Source organism: Myiozetetes cayanensis, unplaced genomic scaffold (assembly GCF_022539395.1).
Source record: "Myiozetetes cayanensis isolate MyiCay16 unplaced genomic scaffold, myiCay2020 scf1, whole genome shotgun sequence".
Classification (NCBI taxonomy): domain Eukaryota; kingdom Metazoa; phylum Chordata; class Aves; order Passeriformes; family Tyrannidae; genus Myiozetetes; species Myiozetetes cayanensis.
Genome location: NW_026086604.1, coordinates 115,376,265 through 115,398,771, shown reverse-complemented (window position 1 = coordinate 115,398,771; position 22,507 = coordinate 115,376,265). Strand labels below are relative to the sequence as shown.

The 22,507-nt window shown below is 37.0% G+C and overlaps 1 protein-coding gene across 2 annotated transcripts in view; it reads left to right on the top strand.

The window, feature by feature from the left end:
- The window catches only part of PLCL2 (phospholipase C like 2), a 97,485-nt gene extending 75,243 nt beyond the window's left edge, over positions 1-22,242 (top strand). For both annotated transcript variants that reach the window (XM_050311760.1, XM_050311765.1), the window contains 2 exons: positions 12,817-12,926; positions 20,972-22,242. In XM_050311760.1, coding sequence (XP_050167717.1) covers positions 12,817-12,926; positions 20,972-21,151 — 290 coding nt within the window. In that variant the 3' untranslated portion in view covers positions 21,152-22,242. The remainder of the gene's footprint in view (positions 1-12,816; positions 12,927-20,971) is intronic.
- The last annotated feature ends 265 nt before the right edge of the window (positions 22,243-22,507 follow it).

Here is a 22,507-nt window from a genome sequence, read left to right as displayed (position 1 = left end):
GCAGAGGGTTTGGATCTAGATGATCCCTCCAACTCCAAACCATTCTATGATTCTATAATCTTATGAAATATAACATCAGTAGGGGTAAATTAATGAGTTTGGGGAAAAGGTAGCCTTGACAATACCTGCAAGGAATGGTCTCTGAATTTTCTGTTTTAATTCAGAAAATGAAGTTATTTTATACAGTTCTAGCAACGTCAATTTACGACTAAAATGATGCATAAATATGCATTTCAGCACTGTGGGCTGATAATTCAGATTCATTAAAAACATACATATTTTTTTCCATGTGGTTTTAGAGGCATAGCCATCCCTAGTCATCTGTGCTGCCAGAACTCTTGTTAAGATTCTTATTTTCTGGGATCTTGGCTACACTATCTTTTTTCTGCATTTGACCATTACAGTTTTGCTTTACGCACGTCATTTTCCTGGCTGTAGTTTTGATGATGTCTGTCCTAGATGAATTTTGATATTTTTTCCTCATTGTGCGTCAGGACTGAGCTGCTTTCGCTTCTCTTGTGTTTGCTCATTTGGTAGCAAGAGTTTCCACTGCCTGATAGATTGTCAGCCATTATCATGCTTTCTATCATGTTGTCCCACGGGCTCACTGTAAACATCCACCAGGCTACTTCCTTTGAATTTGTTTTTAAAATTATCCCACAAATATAGCTAGATTGACACATGTCCTCCTACCACCTTAACCAAAATAGTTTTCATTGCTGCCATGTACTCCCTACTCTTTCTGGATCCATCTGTTCTCTTTCTTCCTCATACTTTGATTCTGCGTTGTTGGAGCAGGGACTGTCTTATTTATCCCATCTGTACAGTAACTGACTTTATTTAATAATGCAAGTAGTGAAAGACAGAAAATGAGTACATGTACTCCAAAGCAGTCCCTCAGCAGTGTCAGAAACAGGATACAGTTTCAAGAAGGGAAATATTCAGCCATCCTGGATGTTGTTGAAGATAAACACAGTACACATTATCTGTTGGGAAAAAGTTATATCTGGGTTGCATGCAGAAAAATATTAGGGTGATGGCCATACCAAAATACTGCAGATACTTCTGTAGTTGAAAATTAATGGAGTAAAATCAATTTTGTTCAAGTAGCTGTAACTCTTACTTCCCCTTCATTACTGCTTAAGCTTTGCAGCAAAATGACACTTGTGGAGCTCTTGAGCTGTTTCTTTTACTATTTGTTCCTCTTACTTGCATTCTGAATTGGGGTTTGAATCTTCAGGGCCCATCAAAACAAAGCATGTAAGAAAAAGTAAAATTCTGTCTTATAACAGATTACATAATCCTGCAAAAGAAATTGTTATAATTAAATATTGAGGAGCACTTTTGACTGGGTATATAGACATGCAATTGAGTTTTTATTTGAACAGTGAAAGGCAATGACTAAGTTCCCTATATTTCTGCAGTTATCCCTGGCTTGAAAGAGAATTTGCAGTGTTTATGGTCTGGCTACTGTGGAGTTTACACAAATTCAGCAGAACTTGTTAATCCATGTCTTGCCTCTCATCAGCAAGTCTTGGCTTTTGATTAGAAGCCACGGCATTTAAGCTATCATTTCATAAATAGGGAGTGAAGGAATGCTGCTTTGTCCATTATTGTTGGACTCCATGACTGAGAATATTTAATTTGTTTGACTACATCAATAGGATGGCTGATCTTTAAGTTATATCTTAGAATTGGGTCCATCACTGTATTTTTCATGAGATTCACTGTCAAAAATAAGCCATCTACAATATTTACCACCAACATCACCTGCTATGACTAAAACAGCACTTTGAGGCCCTTCCCAGCCAGCCTGCATGCTTCTGAAACACCTGCTCTTCCTCGTTTTCTCCATGTCTCCATTTTTTCTAAGCCAGTTATCAAATTGTGTTAGCTCCCTCTCTCCACACTTGTCACAACATTGTTTTCAGTGTTTATTAGCACAATAGGCTTTCTGTGATAGTTAAGGAAATAAAGGACATGTTCGAGGCAATCCTTCATTTATGTCTCTTAACTTTCTTTTTGTATTCAGTCCATAATTTTTTTTTCTTTGCTCTATCTGCTCCATTTTTTCTATATTTTTTCCTTCCTATTTGTCTTTCCTCCTCAAACAACTTCACTAATCCCCTTCAGGTACAGCTCCACAGCACCTTAGGTTATGCTGAGATATATATATATAGATATACACACACACACACACACATGTACTCCCTGGCTCTGTAATCCTGTTCCTCTCCTGTGCCTTGAATATTCTTGAAGCCACATTCTGCTGGGAAGGGGGACATGAAGAATTGCATTTAGATCGACTTAGGTGGTATCAGTGAATAGATGATCAGTCATTTTTCTTTATGCTCAGATGTTTTTCACCGTGGTTATTCACACCAGACATACAACCATGTTTTCCCTGTATTGCTCCTCATACATATCTCACTGCAACACCTTGGATGGTACTGTTTTTTTGGGGAATCTGATATATTTTGCACATGGGTAGATGATTCCTAGGAGACATCTCCCATACTTCTTAATGATCTCACTGCGACTAGGGTAAATAATTTACTAGCACTGACTTTTGCACTACCCTCTTGATTTTACCCCTTCATACGTCTTTTTCTCCCCTACTGTTAATATAATTCTAGCCCAGTAAAAGAGCAGATCATATTAAGGATGACTATCTAGAACTGCACTTACAACTTTCAGCAACTTCAGTGAGCAAAAATTGTTGGAAAATGTGATTGTGTATTCAAAATCAGATTGACATTGTAGGAGGCTAAAGTAGAATTCTTGATTTTAAATAGACATTTCCCAGTACAGAAATACTTACAAAATTGATCTATTATATTAGTTTGTATTTTTAGCAGTTGCCTTATACCTGCAAAAAATTAAGGAGACAAGATTAATTATATCTCCTAAGATGTAAAGAGGTATACTAGAGTGCACAAATACAGCACACATGTACCAATATCTGCTCAAAGGCTGCGTGGTTATCATCACTACTATCTAATCCAAAATGAGAGGAAAGTACAAGGAGCCCCTTTACTCCCCCATGGGCTTTCTGTATCAATATGTGAGAACAAACTAGTACAACAGCTGCTGACTGAGACCAGTCAACAGTTCCAACTATCCAGAGATGGGAATTATGAAAAAACAGAGATAGTAAAGTGTTACAATCAGCATGGTTGAAAGACAAATTTGGTAACATGCTTTATTAGCTGGAGGGCTGAAAAGTTGAACAGGTTTTCAGATAGACATTCCTCTTCTTTATAGTTTAAGCAATAACAACAAATACCAAGTTAAATACAGGCTGGGGAAATGGCCCTGAGTTTAAATGAGTTGTATTAATCAGACAGCTTGAAAGAAAAGGGTAGCAAATTTCTCATATGCAGAAGGTACTAGAAAAGAAAGTAGTTAGATTCCTGTGCAAGTGAAAGAGATTCATTACTATTGTCAGTGAAACAACAGGGGCTCAGCCAGATCTAAACACTGGAGAAATTCTGATGTGCCATAAATCAGTGACTTGATTAAGTCTGCTTTCTAACATTAAATAAAATCAGAAATGTTTCCATAAAATTTCAGTGGTCTCTCTTGAGGATCAAGGCTGATAAATAAAAGATGGAAACAGCACTCTGTAGGAAGCAATCCTCTCCCTTGTACCTCTATGTTTACGCCCATTATTGACAGTCTTAGTTCATTCTAATACATGTGGTGGCTTAACTTTACCCATATTTAGAAACACAGTCTGTCTTCACGGAGAAATGTCCTTGTGGAATAAAATTTTCTGTACACTGGAGGTAGAATACTATGTGTCAATTTTCCAGAACAACCGTTTTAATATGTGAAGATCTGGTTTTCTGTGCTGCTGTTTTGGAAGTCGAGAATGCTGGTGTGGGTTTTATGTGTTTTGTCAGTTGATGCTATTTTTGTTTACTTTGGTTTCGAGAGGGTTAATGTTATACCGGATTGTCTTGAAAGTGTTCGAGGAAGGTGGAGCTGGTTACTTAACTCTTGGAAGTAACAAAGTTGTAATTAAATAGAGGCCAGATTTACAGGTGTCCTCTTTTTATCTTCATACCAGCATAAGCTTGGTGCTACAACTACTTTGAATCTCTTCTGACAGTGGTTCATAAAGAAGTTGGTCAGCATCTTATGTCCTAAGTGGTTCTCCAGCATTAAAGAAAGTGTCTTATATTGAAAACTGAATTATTGTGACTGAATATGACTGGATGAGTCTGGATTGAAAGACTAAATACTAATTTTGTCCTTGCAAAGAGGATGGTGTTCAGCAGGCTGTGATGCCATTGTTGTTCGGGATGCTGGGATAAGAAGTTTATCTCAAGCACACAATTTGTCTTTACCCGTTATGAAGAATAATAGGGTACCAGGCACAAAAACATTTTTTAACCAGCTAAGTAGGGGCAGTGCATAGACATCTGTGTCTGGGGAATGTTTCCACTTACTACAGAGACAGTGCACATTGCCAAAGAAGTTGATGTAATTTAAAAAGACCAAACAACTAATTAAGTTCCTGTATTCTTTTGTCAAGTATTAATCTAAATATGTTGAATGCAAATAATTCGTACCTTGAGCTTCTTGAAGCTGAAGAACAACACACTTAAAATCCACAAAAAAATTACGATTCTCTAGTTATGACATAAAATATTTCGAGTGACTTCAGTGGAAAGTAGGTGCTTGGAAGTATTTCAAGATATAATCCTTGTTCCTGTTAAGACTCAGGTTTTGCAGTCAGTAGTTGTTAGATAATACAAAGGTACTCTAAACGTTAAGTTATTAAGATTCATTCTAAATCTTTGAGTGAAGAGTGTTCTGTAAGCAAAATATGGGAGAATTTCTAAGTATAGTGAGTTTGGTTGCTTCTCTAACATGATTTGATTTATTGGTGATGTGATCTGGTTGCCAGACTTCTTTCCCAATCACTACTTCTGATAAACTTTGTTTTAAAAGGAAGCTGTTTATGAGGCTGAAATACCTGAGTGGTTAAGGAATATAATCTAAACTAAAAATATTTTTAAAATATATTTAAAAATGAAAGCCCTTGATTTCATAGATGGGGGCAAGAATAGCAGTTGTCAGAACAAATTACATATTTATATGTGAAATGAATACTTACAGCTTAAGTTCTTTTCTAGCACTCTTTCTTTTCCTATATTACTATTTAACTTACACAGTGTAGAAAGAAATATTTTAATGTGTGAAGCACTTGGATTTTTTTTCCAGTAAAGAACAAATCTGTTTATGCAAATTACTCACAGAATCTTTGTAAGTATTTGAGATGAGTCTACATAGTAATTGACCTGCAAGATGGAGTAACCTAATCAAGAGCTGTATGGTATTTTCCTTTCATTTAAAAATATGTAATATTTATTCAATTTTTGATAGTTATTTTTTACTCTTTTGAAAAGTATTTAATTTGCTTTTAAATCAAAGTGTTCTGCCAGGAGTGAAATAAAATATATTTGTCTTGACTGCAGTTAAGTGCTTCACACCCTGAGTATTACCAGTGTTTATCTCATATAAATATAGTCAGATTTTGTTTGCTACTCATTTCATATTAGGCCCACTCAGTATATACATTTGTTGCCAAAGTTTTACCATTGTGCTCTTTCATTGATAAAGTTCTTTATTAAGAGAAAAATCCTATACCAGGAGGAGCCCACCTGCTGTGTAGTCATGTCTCAGCTAGGTTGTAAATCATGCTCTTGGCAAGAAAGCTTTCATCAAAGAAAACAAATGAGCATGTCAAGTAGAGATTTGGCTTTAGAAATACAGTCTAGCAAGTGTTGTGCTAAGAAAAATGAGTTTTCCTTGAAAAATTAGTATCTCGATTCTCAGTTAAAGAAAAGGCGTGAATTTTTTTCCTATAAACTGAGATAGTATGCCAGGGTTTTGTGATAGTAACTCTTACAAAGGCAAACAAATCTCAGAGTTCCAACAGCCTGAACTCCTACAGTACACACATGCACTCCAATTTTCCATGTTTCAGTTTCTTTTCACATCTTGATTTTAATAAATGTGTAACTATCATCAGAGTGTTCCAACAAAGATACATATATTGTATACCAATAAAGTGAAAACATAAATACGTGCAGCTCAGTACCTTAAGGGCACTTTCCTTTTTAATGTATCTTTCTTAATTACTTTAAAAATAGCAGAATCACTTATGCTGCTGTATAGGTCACATTTTAATCAATATCTTAAGTATAGTACTTTGGAGCTATAGTGAAATCCCAGTAATGGGAGGAATTGCTAACCAGCTTTCAGCAGGTGTCATTTCTAGTTAGTAATTAAGGAGAGTGAATTTCCTATGAAGTAACTTCATTTTAAGGAAATCAAAAAGCTGGTTTTTCAAGCTAAATACAGTTGAAGATGACTAACTTTTAGTAGTATCTACAGTGTTGGTTTTGAGATATATTGCTATTTCAAGCATCAGCAAAACAATAACACATATTATAATCTTATATGCATGCTGTAAGTCATGAAAGATTTTGTATCCTCTGAAAATATTTGTGACAAATAAAATATTAAGAATCTAGGACATTAAACAAAGCTGAAGTTCCAGTCTGGAAGTTATTTTGACAAGTGATAGCTCAGAATTGTTTTCAGCCTGTCAAGACTGTGGTATTGGCTTCTATGTTTTATTTAGGAAACGAATTTTTGTTATTAAAGTATGTCATAGCAATAAGACACCTTGCTTTCAATACTGTCATGTAGTCCTTGTTTAGTTTATAGACATAAATGTTCCATCAGAATATGTTAAGCATAAATTAATGCAGGTTTGAGATCTACCATGTAATGCTATTTAGAGAGGTCATCATGCAGCTGGCTGAGGATACGCAGGACTGGAAAGTCCTGAAGTCAACTACCCAGTACAGTTTTTGGAAATTGATCATGTCAAAGTTTTTGATTTGAGTAATATTCTCCTTTTCAAGGCTGTTTACAGAACCACATCTGCAGTGGTTATAAATGATACATATATTCCAGTTTTGCTGAAGGACATTCATCCTAATATTTTCCTGTAGCTGAAGCAATCCTTTGCTGTCCAAGGTCTTACCTGACTGATGCGTATCTAGAGAGCACTTGCTCCTCTTTTGGTTTTCTTTTTGCTAGACTAGCCAAGCAAATTTTTATTAGTCTCCTCACATGATATAGGGTTGCTACTCATTGAGCAGTTTTATGGCACTTCTCTTTTTCTCATGCTGTTTGAAATTATTGAAAATGGGAGAAAAGAATTGTATGTAAAATTTCAGAAGAGCATCTTGAATGCTAAGGTATTCCCAGGGGATGAAGAAGTGTTAAAGCCATCTAATGCATTCCAGGGTTGGGGGAGAGGGTTTGAGAGAGAGGGAGAAGCTGAGACAATCAGGAAATTCAAACTAACCAGCATTCACTGGGAACCAGAAAGAGATTCAGCACTAAAGGGGAAAATATTATTTGGAAATACTGGAGGATTGCTTTATGAGTATGCTTTATAAGTGTACTGCAGGGGAGAAAGATATGCTGTGAAATCTCTGGTTATGATTAGGAAAATTTATTTGCATTATTTTTTCAGTTTAAAATCCTGCTGTTGAATCATGCTATTGCTGTTTTGTTACATATATTACAGTGTATTTACATGACTTAATAGGTGGGGTGAATGTGTCATTGAAGAGCTGGTCTTTTTAACATGGAAGACTTGAATCAGTTTTTATTTTGCAAATTGTATGGCTTCTGTCACCTTGCCCTTACTTATGGTGGAGTAGCGGTGACCAGACTTCTTAAAGCAGCTTATGCCAACTTAGTGTCCCCAGCTCAGAAGGCAATCAGATAATGATGTTTGAAACCTCATCACACTGTCACAAGCAGTAGAGTTACCGCAGTCAAACCAGTTCAATTCCAGAAAAATGGTGGAGTAAATTCTCATGGAAACCATTTTCTAACACATGCAGAATAGGAAGATGGTTGGGAAGAATCGGCGTGGATTTACAAAGGGCAAATCAGACCTAACCAGCTTGACAGCATTCTATAATGACGTGACTGGCTTAGTGGAAAAGGGAAGAGCAGCGGGTGTTTTTTATTTTGACTTCACTGAAGCTTTCAACTCTGTCTCTTGTAAAATCCTCTTGGACAAACTGTGTGTAGAGGCTGAAAACTAGATGGGCAGCCCGGTGCAAAGCATGGTGATCAGGAGCATGAAGTCCATCTGGAGGGCAGTCACTTAGTGATGTGCCTCCGAGGTTGATACTAGAGCTACTACTGTTTAAATATCTTCATTTATTACCTGGATGATGGGGCCAAAAACATCCTCAGCAAGGTGACAAGATACCAAACTCTGTGGAGGGTGGATACGACAGCTGGTTGTGCTGCTACTCTGAGGGACTTGGATGAAGTGGGTAATAGGAACCACATAAAAAAGATTCAGTAAAGAGAAGTGCCAGGTACTGCACCTGGAAAGGAATGACTCTATGCATGCACCAGTACTAGCTGCAGGCTGGCTGGAAGTCAGTGTGGAGAAGAGGATCTGGGTGCTCTGATGGATAAGAAGTCAAATATACCTAAGGAAGTGCATGGCCAGAAGGCTGAAGAAGTGATCCTTCTCCTCTAGTCAGCACTGGTGAGGTTACATCTGCAGTGCTGCATACAGATCTGCACTTCCCTGTACATGAGAGACACAGACATATTGGTGAGAGTCCAGCAAGGGCCACAGAGATGGTTCCTGTGAGGAGAGGCTGAGAGGGCTGGGACTATTCAACCTGCAGTAGAATAGGCTCAGTGAGGGCCTGGTGTGGTCTCTGGAAGAGGTCTTGCAGAGAGGCTGTGGAGTCTCCATCCTTGATAATATTCAACAGCCAACTTGACACAGTCCTGGGCAACCTGTTCTATTTGATTGATCCTGCTTTTGATCAAGGGTGTTGGACTAGACAATGTCCAGAGGTGCCTTCCTACCTCAGTGATTCTTTGTAAATAAGGACTTTGGTAAAGTTGACTAATCAAAGGAGCTGTTTAGAATTGAGCTTTTTGGCTCAAGATAGCAATCAATAATAATTTCATTATAGATAAATATGTTTGTGCAAAAGGCAAAGATTAAAACACAGGAAATACCATCTAAACAGAACACCCATAATCTTCATGATCACTTAGAAAGTTGTGAATGATATCCTTTTTAACATCTGCCACTATAAATGAAAAACATGAGTAATTTGTGTTTTTTGATTAAGCAGATGGTATGTACAGAAATATATTGGGTGATACATCAGGTTAGTAGTATGCCTGTTATCGCTCAAGAGCTCTCAGGCAGTTTGAAATTACTAATGGACTAATAATTCTAGAAGTAATGAGGCCAAGTGATTTGTTTACTATATCTTAATGAGAGTAAGAGCTTAATTTTTACTTGCAAAGAGACAGGAAATTCTGTGTATTTATGAAAAAAAGTCATTTAGCTTTCAGTTTTCTTTGACAGCATATCTTAAAGGCACGTTTACATGAGTTTATATGAACATATAATTTATTAATTTATCTGAGAAGGTCTTTCCTCTTTTTTCCTGTTTTCTGTTATCTTCTAGTAAGCAGTTTCATTTTGGAACTTAACACTTGTATTTTGACTTTGCCATAGTTAATGCATGGGATGAGATTGACAAGGCAAAATGTGAGAAAACCAAGCAAGAACAAGTAAGGGAAATAAATGCTATGCTGCATTCGTACTCTAAAATTTAATTGTCCATATATTGTGTAGCAAATATAATTCATTCCTTTCAACAGATGAAAGAACTGAGACTAAGAGGTGACAAAATGTGGTAGTTTTAATCTAGGCCTTCCTTGGTTACCAGTTTGTAACCAAGGAAAGTAATATTCCATTATTCCATACGATTTTTTATGTAAATCGGGGTATAAATAAGAAGGGAAGAGAGGCCTTCACTCTCTTCTCTTCCGGTGAGGTTCAGGAACAGTGGGTCCCTGCATTGGTCTCGCTTATCTAAGGCTGAGGCCTGCAGCGACCACTGGCCTGCCACGTGGGGGTTTGGAGAGTGCTGGCTGTGTCTGCCAATCCTGCTTTTCTAAGGGACGTGGTGAGATTTGTTTTACTAGTTATTTTACTAATTCTCAAGTTTGATTACGTATATCTGCTCGGTGTCCCTTTTTTTGTCTTCTTTTATTCCTTTTCCCCTTTCCCTATCCCTTCAGGGGGTGTTTGGATTCCTTTTTGCTGTGTACATAGCATCTTAACTGTAATATACATCAAATATGTATTTTTTATATAACTAGCTTGATTTTCGGGTTCTTCAATTTGCATAGTTTTTTTTTCCTTTGCCCTGGGGGAAGAAGGGAGGGGGAAGGGGGGGGGGCTCCTACTGAGTCTTTGGGCATTTGGCAGGGAGCCAAGTCCAAACCATCACATATTTTTTGGTGGCCCGTACGGGGATTGTTTTGGTTATCCCAGTTTGTTTTGGAACAGTTACCAGGAAAACTGCCAAAAGAGGCTTGTTTATATAAATATACCTATTGTTTGGGAACAAGGAGAACGAATATATAAACATGGCTTTTTTATTCATTTTTTTTGCCATCCTAGCCCTCTTCATAATTTCAGTTTATCAGGCAAGAGCTAATAACAGAAATGGAAATAAAATTCAAATCTACTTGTCCCTGCATCTATGTTTAGGCTTAGAGTAGGACAGGTTTAATGTAGCATGATGAGGAGGAGTTGGCCGGTCTGTAAGAGATGTTGAGGATAGGGAGGTGATTAGTGCTATTTAAGCAGGACACGCCTGTTTGCTGAGGGGTTTACATGTGTGTGCACTGATAGGATGATCTGACTTCGTTTTATTTTCTGAAGAAGTGTGATGAGATGTTGCTGCTAACTGCCAAGTATACTTAGCTGGAGTGGAATGGCTTTGGCAGAACAGAAATGTACCATAGCATGAGGGTAAAGAAGGAAGAGCATCACCACAGGAGGTAGTTGGTGAACAAAAAGGAGCTCTTCTGGCTGGCAGAATATGCGGTCACATTGAGTCCATGTCTGTGATAGCAGGGATTTCATATACATAAAAATAATCTGAAATCTACAAAGAAACAATTTCACTTCATTTATCATGAAGCCCCTCAGCATTATTCTTGATATCTCTCTGAGTGGCTTCAGTTCAAGATTATTATTGTTCACTAGCATCCATTGACTTAAAAAGCAATAATTATAAAGATGGAAATGAAGTACAGAAGTCCAGACATTTACCAGTTTGTCTTAGAATTCATGGTACAAATTAGACTATTTGTATTGCCACGATGTCTCTAGAAATGTAATGCTGTAAATACGGATCTGTACATAATCTTTCCATGGTCATACTTGGAGGGGTTTTTTTTATTGTTGATGTGAACAGGAAATGGATACTTGAAAACAGTGATGGATTAATGAACTTTAATTTCTCACCTGTTTAGAAATCTGTTTTGGGGAAATAGGAACATTATTTGAGACTTTAGAGGCAGAGTGAGAGCTATAGAGAAGTGACTGAAATAAAAATGATACACAGCACTTTAATTTGGAGAAAATATTTTCCATTTATTTTCCTTGTAGCAAAATTCAAAATAGTAAGAAAACTTAAAAAGAACAATCTTGCCTTTCAAATGAATCTATGAATATTTTTTAAAACGTGTGTGTATATATATGTGAGAGTAAAGTAAGGCAATGTACAATGGAAACATTTGCCCATATCTCTTACTTTCAATGAAATATGAGTGTGAGGTAGAGAGATTGTAAAGAAGAGGTAATAATGTCCTTAAAAGTTAGTCTTCTCACAGATTCAAGCACATTTTGAAACACATACAGTCACTAGACAAGTGGAATATCTCAACCAACATAGTTAAAATTACAATTTTTACTTTAACTGTAGTTTGGGTTTACTTTCATAGTTTTAAGTCAGAACCACTTGCCAGCTTTTGACCTCAAAATACCTTTTATGTTATTACAGATAGAGATATCCTGAGAGCACAGTTAAAATGACTTTCATAGGAGAGTTGATGTAGTCCATGTTGGGTCGTTGTGTATACCCATGGAAGAACATTTTACTTCTCCTGTATGAAGGAAACGGTTTAAAGTTTATTTTTATATGACTTGTAACTGCAGCATGGAAAGAAATTATTTTATCTTCTATCTGTGCAGTGTGCTGGTAAAAACGAAAGCTTTGGTTGATCCACTCAGTGTTTAGATCAAGCTAATCTGAATTTTGCCAACAGTTTTTGATTTGGAGTTTGTTGGGTACAGATTTTCTGGACACAGTAGTTTACACGGTGTTGAGAAATGTCCTTGGCAATTCACTTGGCATTCCTCCTTCACAGTTATTCCTTTTCTCTGCAGGTATAACATGAGGTGGTTATTTTCTGGGCTGGCCTCAGCACATAAGCTGTTAGCTGGACAACTGTGATGTAAATTTAGTGCCTAAAAGAGCAAGGCACAAAATAAATTTTTTGCGATAAAGTAGTTAATGAAATTACCGTTTCCATCCTATAGCAATTCACAAAAAGGTTTTTACATATGGCACAACAAACTCAGTTGTGCTTAGAGATAGCTTTTGTATAGGAAATACTTGCTGGGCTTCATCTTTGTACAGCAATGACCCAACAGGTGCTTCAGTGGATTTGTGCTTAGAGAGATTTGTGTATATTGGCATGATGTATAGCATTGCACATCACTAGATCAGATAGATTTGTGCTTGAAGAGTAAAATTTCTGAAGCTTTTTCACTGTCTTTTTGCCACATTAGTTTCAAATTGCTATTGCTGTGACCACAACAATGCATTAAAATAGATACTATATTCTTCCCTCTTTTATTCTCCACAGCAATGGAATTTCATGAAAACCTGCACAATATAGGAGCAAGAGAAGGCTTAAAAGAAAGAAAACTGCAAAAATCAGTTGAAAGTTTTACGTGGAACATTACAATTTTAAAGGTAATGTGTCTTCCTTTGGTTAGTTACTGTATTTTTCTGTTCAAAACAGAAAATATTCTAATATTGATATTCTAATGTTGTTACTGATTACTATTCTGTGTCACAGTTCAGCTGGATTTATTCACTTCTATAACCACAGTCAGTTTAGCTTATATAACCTGAAACTCACCAGACTCTCAATGTGAAATTTTCTTCTATTGTTGTGGAAGCTTATTTCATTTAGTTTGTTTGACATTTTCTTCTTGCAACCTTTTAACATCAACAGGATTCTTGGTAATCTTGAATACCTGGGTGAAACAATGAGTATTGATTTGTGCAAAGTGACTCAGGCTGGAAGGAAGCCTGTTTTGTGATTTGAAAGGGAGCAAGAGTGTTAAGGTTAATGCAGTTACTGAAAAACAAAAGGGAGGCTGTTACTACTGCAGTCAGTGATGAATGGTGATTAATGGTAGAAACAAATCATATTCATAATCCAGTCTGGAGTAAGTTGAGTGTATATGAGCTGGAGATTCTCTACATTTTGTTGAGCGCATTTGTTTACATTTTGACAAAAGAGTAAATGATGAAGTATAAAAAAAACCTTTCAGCCAGAGACCCTTAGGAAACTAGAATGTGGAACAGTTCAGGTTTCTTGTTTCTGGTCTTTCATCTCAGCAGAGTATAACAAAATTTATAGAGACAGCAAAACTGCCTCCCTTAATTTATTCCCTTGACACTATTCTTCTAGCCCAGTTATTCAAGTTTTGTGTTTACATCTGCTAATGAGTTCTTCTCTCCCACTCAATCAAATATTTCATCACTACATTAAACTATCAAGTCTGTTTTAATTATAAAGAAGGTTATTTTTTGTTTTTAATTCTTCTTAAAAATACAATTCCCTATCACTGCTTCTTACAGTGAACTACTACAGAAAAGCAGAGTAATACACATATACTTATGCAGCTTTCCGTGCTGGTGTCAGCTATTAAGCTTTCCATGATGTTGCTCCATCCCCCTTGTGTTATACTGCACAAATCCAATGCCAAGGAGAAAAGGGGTAGAAACTTGCTACGGCATGTACATTAATACATTCTAAAAATACGAATGCAGGTTCTGCTTATAGGTAAAGGACCAGACTGTCACGTGTTCTTTATGAGAACAGAGTTTCCCGAAGACAGTGTATGGGATGTGTCACGTACCAGTCCTGTGCTTCTGAGGAGGTGGGAAGGAGTCAGTACAGTGGGTTTGGGCTAATGTCAAAAGAATAAATTCTTATCCCTTCTTTTCTGTCAAAGGTGTCAGATACCACCTTGGATAGGCAAATCTATTTTAATACTGCCTGAAACAGTAGTACCTTTGCTTCATCTCTGCTTTCCATTCAGAACATACGGGATGGTGGAGGGGAGGTTTGCAGTTGGTGAGCGACTGAAATGTGAAGTCGTGATTTCTGTGTTAGCCAGGAACTGGAGAAGCCACATGCTAGATCTGGCTCCTCAGAGCACTGAAGGGCTTATGTACATGTCCTTAGGATTAACGTAATTATGATGTTAGAAGGCCTTCCTTTTAAAGAGATTATTGAGAAAATCTCTTCAACATTGACTTGGTGGTTTTTTTCTACTCAGAGATTAAGATCCTTTCTGTAGGAAGGTACAATCTGTCCCATAATGAATATTTTGTTTTAAAAAATTGGTGAGAGTTTAATCAGCCTCTTGTTGAAACTTAACAGGAGGTGTTACAGAAAGTTCTGGTATGTTGTTACATCTGAAAAGTTATTTACAGCTATTACAGTTCGGATGGGCATCTGCTAAGTGCTGTTACATTTAGATGTACAAAAAGTTAGAGACCAATGTGTCTGAAATGACACAACGAGGTTTTTCACTCTAAACTCTCAACTATAGGCTGGAAGCATAACTTCCCTTGTGTCATATAACCAAGTAGAAGTTGATCCGTTTCCAAGACACTACTCTTCCTCTGTGGAGAAAAACACCTGCAATCATAATTTCGATCTATGGTTTACTCTTTCCATGTTTCCAGTTCCCTGAAAACTGTGAAAGAACAGGGATGGAAAGTGAATGTCCACATTTTTTAGAGTAGAAATTGAGACTGACAATCTGAGTCACTTTAAGAAGAATTTCTTTTATCTGTTGAATTCCCTGCTTGCTTAAAATTAAGTTCCTTCTCAAACAGCAAAAATAAAAGCCTTACTATTCAGTGGCTCCAGATTTTGCTGTCCAACAAGCAAGACAGTTGAACACACTGAAGGCAGTGCAGTGCTTAGATGGATTTACCTTTTTATTCTTCTTGTAGTTAGGAAAAGTATTTTGCCTGGATTCTTGGCTACGGTTCAGGAGGTGCCGTGTGGCTCTGAACAGCATTACTAAATAATTCTGCATGAGCACCATCCTCAGCTCCCTCACGGAGGAATCATGGAATGCTTACATGGTGTGGCTAATGTATTTTCCAAACCAATTAAGCTGCATTTTACCCTCAAGATACTTATTGATCATTTTCTTTCAATTGGGACATTTTGAATACAGTTGATGCAATGGAAAGTTTGATAAAATAACAAAATTGACAGCTTAATTCTAGGGGAACTCTTTGTTTAGAACATCTGACATAGCTATTAAATATCTATAAGTGTGTCTGCACGCAAATGCATTACAGTTACTGTTTTAAAGGATTTAATTTTTCTTAATTTGAAACCATGTGGCCAAGTTTATTATTGGTAGAGTATGTTTGAGTTCAGCTGAAATATCTCCATCCGATTTATGTACATGCATATGCACACATGCCCATTCTTATTCACCCCATAGATGTATATAGAGATATTTGTTTAACTTCAAAACTTAGTTTGCTTGGTCTCCTTTACTGAACTTTGTTGCCTGAGAGATTTAGATTGTACAGTGTTAGAATATTCATCTCTTTCAAATACGCAATTTGCAAGATCATTTGGTAGTAATTTATTGTTATTGCTCAGACTGATAGCATTCATATTTTCTAAACATGGATAATCACATTTTCTGCCAGAAAGTACACAGTTAAAGAAAGAAAATTACTTCAACTGCTGTTGCAGCAGAGTCCTACAAACAACCTATTGTAAAAATTTATGGACTTGTGTGGCATAGCAAAACTTTGAGGAAAAACTCTCTATGGGCTGAGAATTTGAGATACCCATAGGAAGAACATAACAGCATCTGTAAATTAGTCTTTGCAAAAAAGTGCTGTTCTAAACACAAAGAGAGAGTTCAATTAAAGTACTCAGAACGAAGGTGGGACTCCTAACTTCAGCATTTGTTAGATGTTCTTTTTTGGCTATGAGTTTTTAGACAAGTCATGGTTAGACAACATGAATTACTTTCTCTTGAAAGAAATCCCAGTGCATGCAGTTCATGGCATCTGTTATCTCTGTAATAACATTGGTTCTGCACCTACACTAATTTTAAAAATGTATTTATAAATGGAAATTTATAAGGCACTTACAGGACTGCAACTTCTTTTTTTTTTAAATCATCTGAATTTTTTCAACCAGATCTCCAAGGGGATTCAGGCAGCCATGAGGCATTCATAAATCCTCTGATAGCTGCTGCCTAGTCCTACAGTTCCTTGGATGACTTCCCACATCCTAGTTCTATTTAAATATCTGAAACTACTAGTCTCTTGAAGTTGCTGGACTGATGGGATTTTGGCTCCTAACTAAAGCTTTATTTAAAAGTTAGGCAGTTTAAGTCCTTTATGTCCTGATTCCAAAACTGCACTCAGAGCATGTCAGTTTGGCATGGATCACTGTAATGTCATAGAAACATAAAATCATGGGATGACTTGGGTTGGAAGGGACCTTAAAGATCATCTATCTAGTTCCAACTCCTCTGCCCTAGGCAGGAACACCTTCCACTAGACCAGGTTGCTCAAAACAATGTCCCATTGTACCAAGCAGCCACTGCTCAGAGAAACACTTGGAGAAAGGGATATGGGCTACTTACATTTCCTGATAAAAGCTTTGGGTTCCAGAACCTGAGCTAAAGCCCAGTCGTTAATGATAGAGTTTCTTGGGATTCTGGGGGAAAGGGTGTTCATGCAGTTATTTCAAATGTCATCTCTACAGTTTTGCTTTCATGTTCCCACATCCAGTGAAGAACCGGTTAACCAAAAATCATGAGTGAATACATAACAGCTTATAAAGATAGCTGTACTGAGACATTCCAGTCAATCCTATATCCAGTTGACTCTGAAATCATACTTCGTTTCATAGGTATGAGAACTGATAGGAACGATTTTGGTTTTGTTTTAGTTACCTTTAAGGAGCTGTGATATAAGAACACTGCCTTTTAACCAAAATTTTCAAAACAAAAACAATGTTTTTAATGTTGATTAAAAAAAAAAAATCAAACCAGACTAGTTGACACAGGCATATTGGAACAGAGTGGTATGAAGGATGCTGAATTAGACTTCCACAGTAATCCATATCCTTTATTGTTGTTGCTTATAAAAAGGTTTCGACTGAATATCAGTTTTGTTCTTTGATCGTCTTTGAGGTCTTTTTCATGTTTGCCTAAAAAACAACTTGCTGCTTGATTCTTCTTCTGACGCTTGTAAACATCAATACATGAAATAGGTGGCATTCAAGTTATGTAGTGCTCGGTTCTGTTAGTGCATTTTAACCATGGTGAAGGAAAGGGAGCAGTGATTGTCATCTGCTGCGGTGAGGAGAGCGCTCTGTACCTGTGATGTGCAAGGCCTAGACCGGTGCCGCTCCCAGGTGGGAATTACCACAAACTGCCTGTTATCCCCAGCTCTGGGAGTAAATTCAAGTTTTGTGGTGTGTTTGCCAGACCAGCACTAAGGGCTAAATTCATTTACCTTTTGACTTAATCTGAGATGAAAACCTGACAAAGACAGCCCTACCACTTGGTGAGAAACATATGGGTTTGGCTCTGCAGCCGCTCCAGATTCCAGCATTGAATTCTCTGCACGAACCAACTTTGTTTCTTTGAATGTGGGTTTTTCGGTACTCCCTTAAGATAAAGTTTGAGCTGTTGGTAAGTTTCTTTTATTGACTTCACAATATGCATTTTATCAGAGCAAGTTGCTACAGTCACTTGGGACTGGTAAGAAGGTGAAAGACCTCTGAGTAGTCCATAGGTCTGAGAAATTGCTGTGCTCCAGTTTGTAGTCAACTGACTTTGACCTTTTGAGTCATTGGCACCTACTGTGAAAGTCAGGATGCATAGAATATAAAGAATTGAAACTGGATCTTGGCAGCCCTTGGACAAGAGACATTTGATACTTAACTAGAAGGAAGGTCTTTGAGTTCATTTGAGTGCATGCAGGCAAATTTTTCAGATTTGGATGACTTTTTAACTTCTCTGCCTTTGTATTGTATTACTTTTCACAATGTTCACTGTGAGTACAACTTGAATTTTTAAGATGCATGCTGTTTTCTTTCCCCAGCATATGGCTTCATAATGGTATATCAACAGAGCTAGGCACTTCATAACAATTGCACAGACCTCTCTCACTTGAGCTTGTGGGATATTTGGTAGCAGGGTTGGTTCTTGTTTTATCTTGAGATCAAGACATACCAGCAGATAATGACAACACAGTTGGTTTCACAAACATCTGGTCTAAACTTGATGTAACTTGGCCAAAGGTGTTTAATCTGATCACTTCTTGTTCTGCAATAATCCAGCCCTTTATCCCAGATTCTCTTTTGTCTACAAAATTCTTGTTCTCTGGTCAGTATTGTCCGGGCACTCACAGTTCCCTGCTGAAAATCCAGCCACTCCAGCTAACTCTTGACTTCCTTCTTCTCTTCTTGCCTCCCTCCTCTATTCTGTTCCCACTTGGTGCCTAATTTTCTGTCAGTTTTTCCCACTGCTTTCCAGTTCATATTGCCCCCTCGCCACCTCTAGAAAGCCTTCCTGATAAGTGTTACTTTTCATTTTTTCATCACCGTACTTGATTATATTCTGCAGTCTTCTCCTTGCTCCATGTTTTTGTTTGGTTTTCTTTGTCACCAGCTTTTATTCTCATTACCAAGCTCTCTCACTTTTTTTGAGTTGTTAGTCTTTCAACTAACTTGTCTGTAATTTTTAGACTTCTTTCAACATGGTGGATTTTGTCAGTCTGTTCTTTCTTTTTCTATTCTAACCCCAAGTGTTGCCTCAATCTTTCTCTGCTCACCTCTGAGATCCAAATTCAGTGTTGTTGCACTGTGGGTTTCACCATCTCCTCTTTCAGCAAAATCTGATATCGACTTTGTATAGTGCAGTCCAACTTCCCTTTCTGCAGTTCTAGACTTCTTGCCAGGTCAGTCTCAAGAGATTGCTCTTGCCCCCTCCTTTTCTCCATCCACCTCAGAGTGTCAGAGAGTCTCAGGCTCTTCCTTCCCCTCCTCTAATCTGGCTTTTGGACTGCCTGCACTGGCAACCCAATGTTGGTGGCTTGGAGAAGTCATCCAGGAAAAAAACAACCTTTTTCCTAATGCACATTCATTATTCTGTTGGAATGGAATACGTATTGTCTGGCCACATCGCTCTGTGCATGCTGTGTCAAGAGATGAAGGATCATCAAAAATGGAATCCTAAGTGATTTTACTAACCACATTCAAAATCTGATTTTTGTTTATTAAAAGCTCATAACTTGGATCCACTACTATGGGTCCCTGAAGTCATTTGAATTACAAGTCCCTACGGCAAGTGAGAGTAGGGAAGGCAGTACAGAAGAGTGTTGAAAAAGTTCTGATGGCATTTTCTTGTCTTTATTCTTAGAGCTGAGTGAACCATATGGATGAGATTAAAGAATAATACTAAACAGAAATAATAATAAAATCTGCCAATGACAGGAATCCTGGATAGAAAGTATCAGCTTAAGTAGTTAAAGTTTGGCAAGCAGGGGAAGTTTAAATTGAGAAGTTTTGGGCAACCTTATTAATAGACTGTTTGTTAGCAGCTCTGCCTATAATAAACAACTTGATTAAAGTTCCAGAACTATATTCAACTAATCCATGTAAAATAGAACTTGGGCTAGAAACAGATGCACTCCAGATATGACTCATTTAGAGGGCTGCAGTGTTTTAAATTAGCTTTTAGTTGTTTGTCAGTTTGGAAAAAAAAAAGTGATTTTTTTTAAAAAGTAGCCTTGGGGGTTTTTTTTAGAAGAAAATATTAGGGAAACATGTGCTGGGATCAGTGAACTCCTGGATTTTTTCCTCTCTAGTGATCAGAAAAGAAGACTTTGGCTCTTAGAGTCTTGGGTAAACGAAGGGGGGGTATTATTTCTTTGAAGGAAGAGTATTTGTTTTCAGTTTGTGTGCCTCAGATGCATAATTCTGCTTACTTCATAGGATAGTATTTATGTTCTGAGTTGCTAAAGAAGCATCAGAAGTATCAGACCATGAGTGCACACATTTTGGACTGCCATTCTCTCTCTCCTCCTTTATTTTTAAAATCAAGATGAAAAGATGCACTTCAAACTTACTGGGCAGAGAAGGAGGGCCAGCATATTTCTAGCAGAGACATTAGCATCTCTTCAAGAGAAGTATCTGTCAGGAGCCAGAAGCATTGGTCCTTTACCATCCTACCACTGAGGGAATCACATTGCTAGGAATAAAAAAATCTCTAAGAACAAAAAACCTAAGAAAAGCTTTAAATGGCTCCCTGAAGTATTAGGCTCAGCCTTTATTTCAGTTATGCAGAAACATTTATAGTCACCATGGATTAAAAGTACAGCATAGATTACTTCCTTGAAAACTGTTAGGCAGAAATTACCCCTGTTGATGCTAGTGATGGGCTTCCGAAAGAGCAAAGAGCTTGGTTCATACATCAAATAATCTAATTTTGAGGGGTTTTTGTTTGGTTTCTGAAGGTTTGTTTGTGGGGTTTTTTTGTGGGTTTTTGTTTGGTTTTGTTTTGTTTTTGTTTGTTTGCTCATTCTTGTTTGTTTGTTTGTTTTTTCGGGTGTTTTTTGAGCAGGGCAACTATAATTTTAATCTAAAACAAACAGAAGGGTCAAAAAGAAGGAAATCTTAGTACCAACTGCCTATTCCAACTGCGTTTTGTTTCTTACAGGGACAAGCTGATCTTCTCAAATATGCTAAAAATGAAGCACTGGAAAATCTGAAACAAATCCATTATGCCACTCTTTCATGTGGACTCAATAAGCGAGGCACTGAAAATGCAGAAATCTCAAAGCCTCGCCGAAGTCTGGAGGTCATACCTGAAAAAGCAGGTGATGAAAATGGAGAATGAGAGAAGGCTCTTCTCGTAATTTTGGAGTTTATAACTCTGTGACCAATTGTAGCTGCATAGGACATTTGCTTTGCACTTACTGTTGGAAAATATTTGGGATTTTTAAAGCACAACTGGAGAAGCTAATTACAATCTATTGAAACTGTGAATGTATGTAGCAACTCAGCTTGTGAAGGCAATGACATTGTGTAACATGGAAATTGGTCTAACATTATTGGCCTAAATATAACAAATATATGTAAAAGATACTGTAATTCAGTAATTACGTGCTGAAAAGTTCATTGTAGTGCCATTGGGAAATGAACATCTTTTAAATGAGGTGTAATTAGCAGGAAATCAGTTGACAGAATTTGACAAGATGCCTTGATTTTCAGACTAATTCGATGCACAGGTAGTTTCTTTCTTTGCACAATTTGTTAATTGTGCTAGTGAGATGTATTATTCTTTTGAAAATCAGGTCCAAAAAAAGTGGAATCCACGTTTCACACTATATGTGATTCAGCCGCTCAGATATTTGGGTTTGAGGTGTTATTGATTTTATTGTTGAGCCATAAATGAAAATGAGAATGTAATTAGACAGTGATCACTGACCTCAGTGCACTATTGGAGAGCCATTATGTAAAAGGAAAATGTGCAATCAATCTGATAGCCTATGTCAGAAGAAGATACATACCTATTTTGCCTAAGATCTTCTGCAAATGTGTGTAGATAATGTGACCAAATTGCAAGTAAAATGATGTAAATAGTTTTTCATTTTGTGAAGTGAAGTGCTCATATTAAAAAGAGTTTTATGAGATTGCTCTCAAACAAGTAAAGCTTTTAACTAAATTTTAACTTTTTTATTTTTTGAGTATTTTCTTCCTTACAGAATAGGTGATATCTCTATAAGCAAGTTTGTCAAAAAAATAAATCAATTGCTGTTCTGGTTCTGTTTTGGTTTTCTGAAAACATTAGATAAAGGTATTGTAGCTGATATGCTCATTGTAAAATGACTATACCAACCTAGAGTGTTCTCTTACTGTTTCTGATTTAACAATAAAATGGACTATATAATTACAGAAGCTAATAAATTTGAAGAAAAACAAGCAAAATCTTACAGAGATGAAAATGCAGTTTTTGTTCAGTTATGGGGAAAACGGGGAAGATGGTGATGTCTATTTAAAAGCGTTTTTTTAATTAGAGGCCTTCAAGATGTGCATTCTATGTGGATTTTTTTTTCTTTTTTTAACCAATTCAAGATGCTCTTTCTGCATTGAGACTGTAATGAACATCTACATATGTATAACATTCTGTAAAAGTCAACAGAGCTCTGAACAAGAACATTTCTATACTTGCACTTCATCTGAATTATTAGAG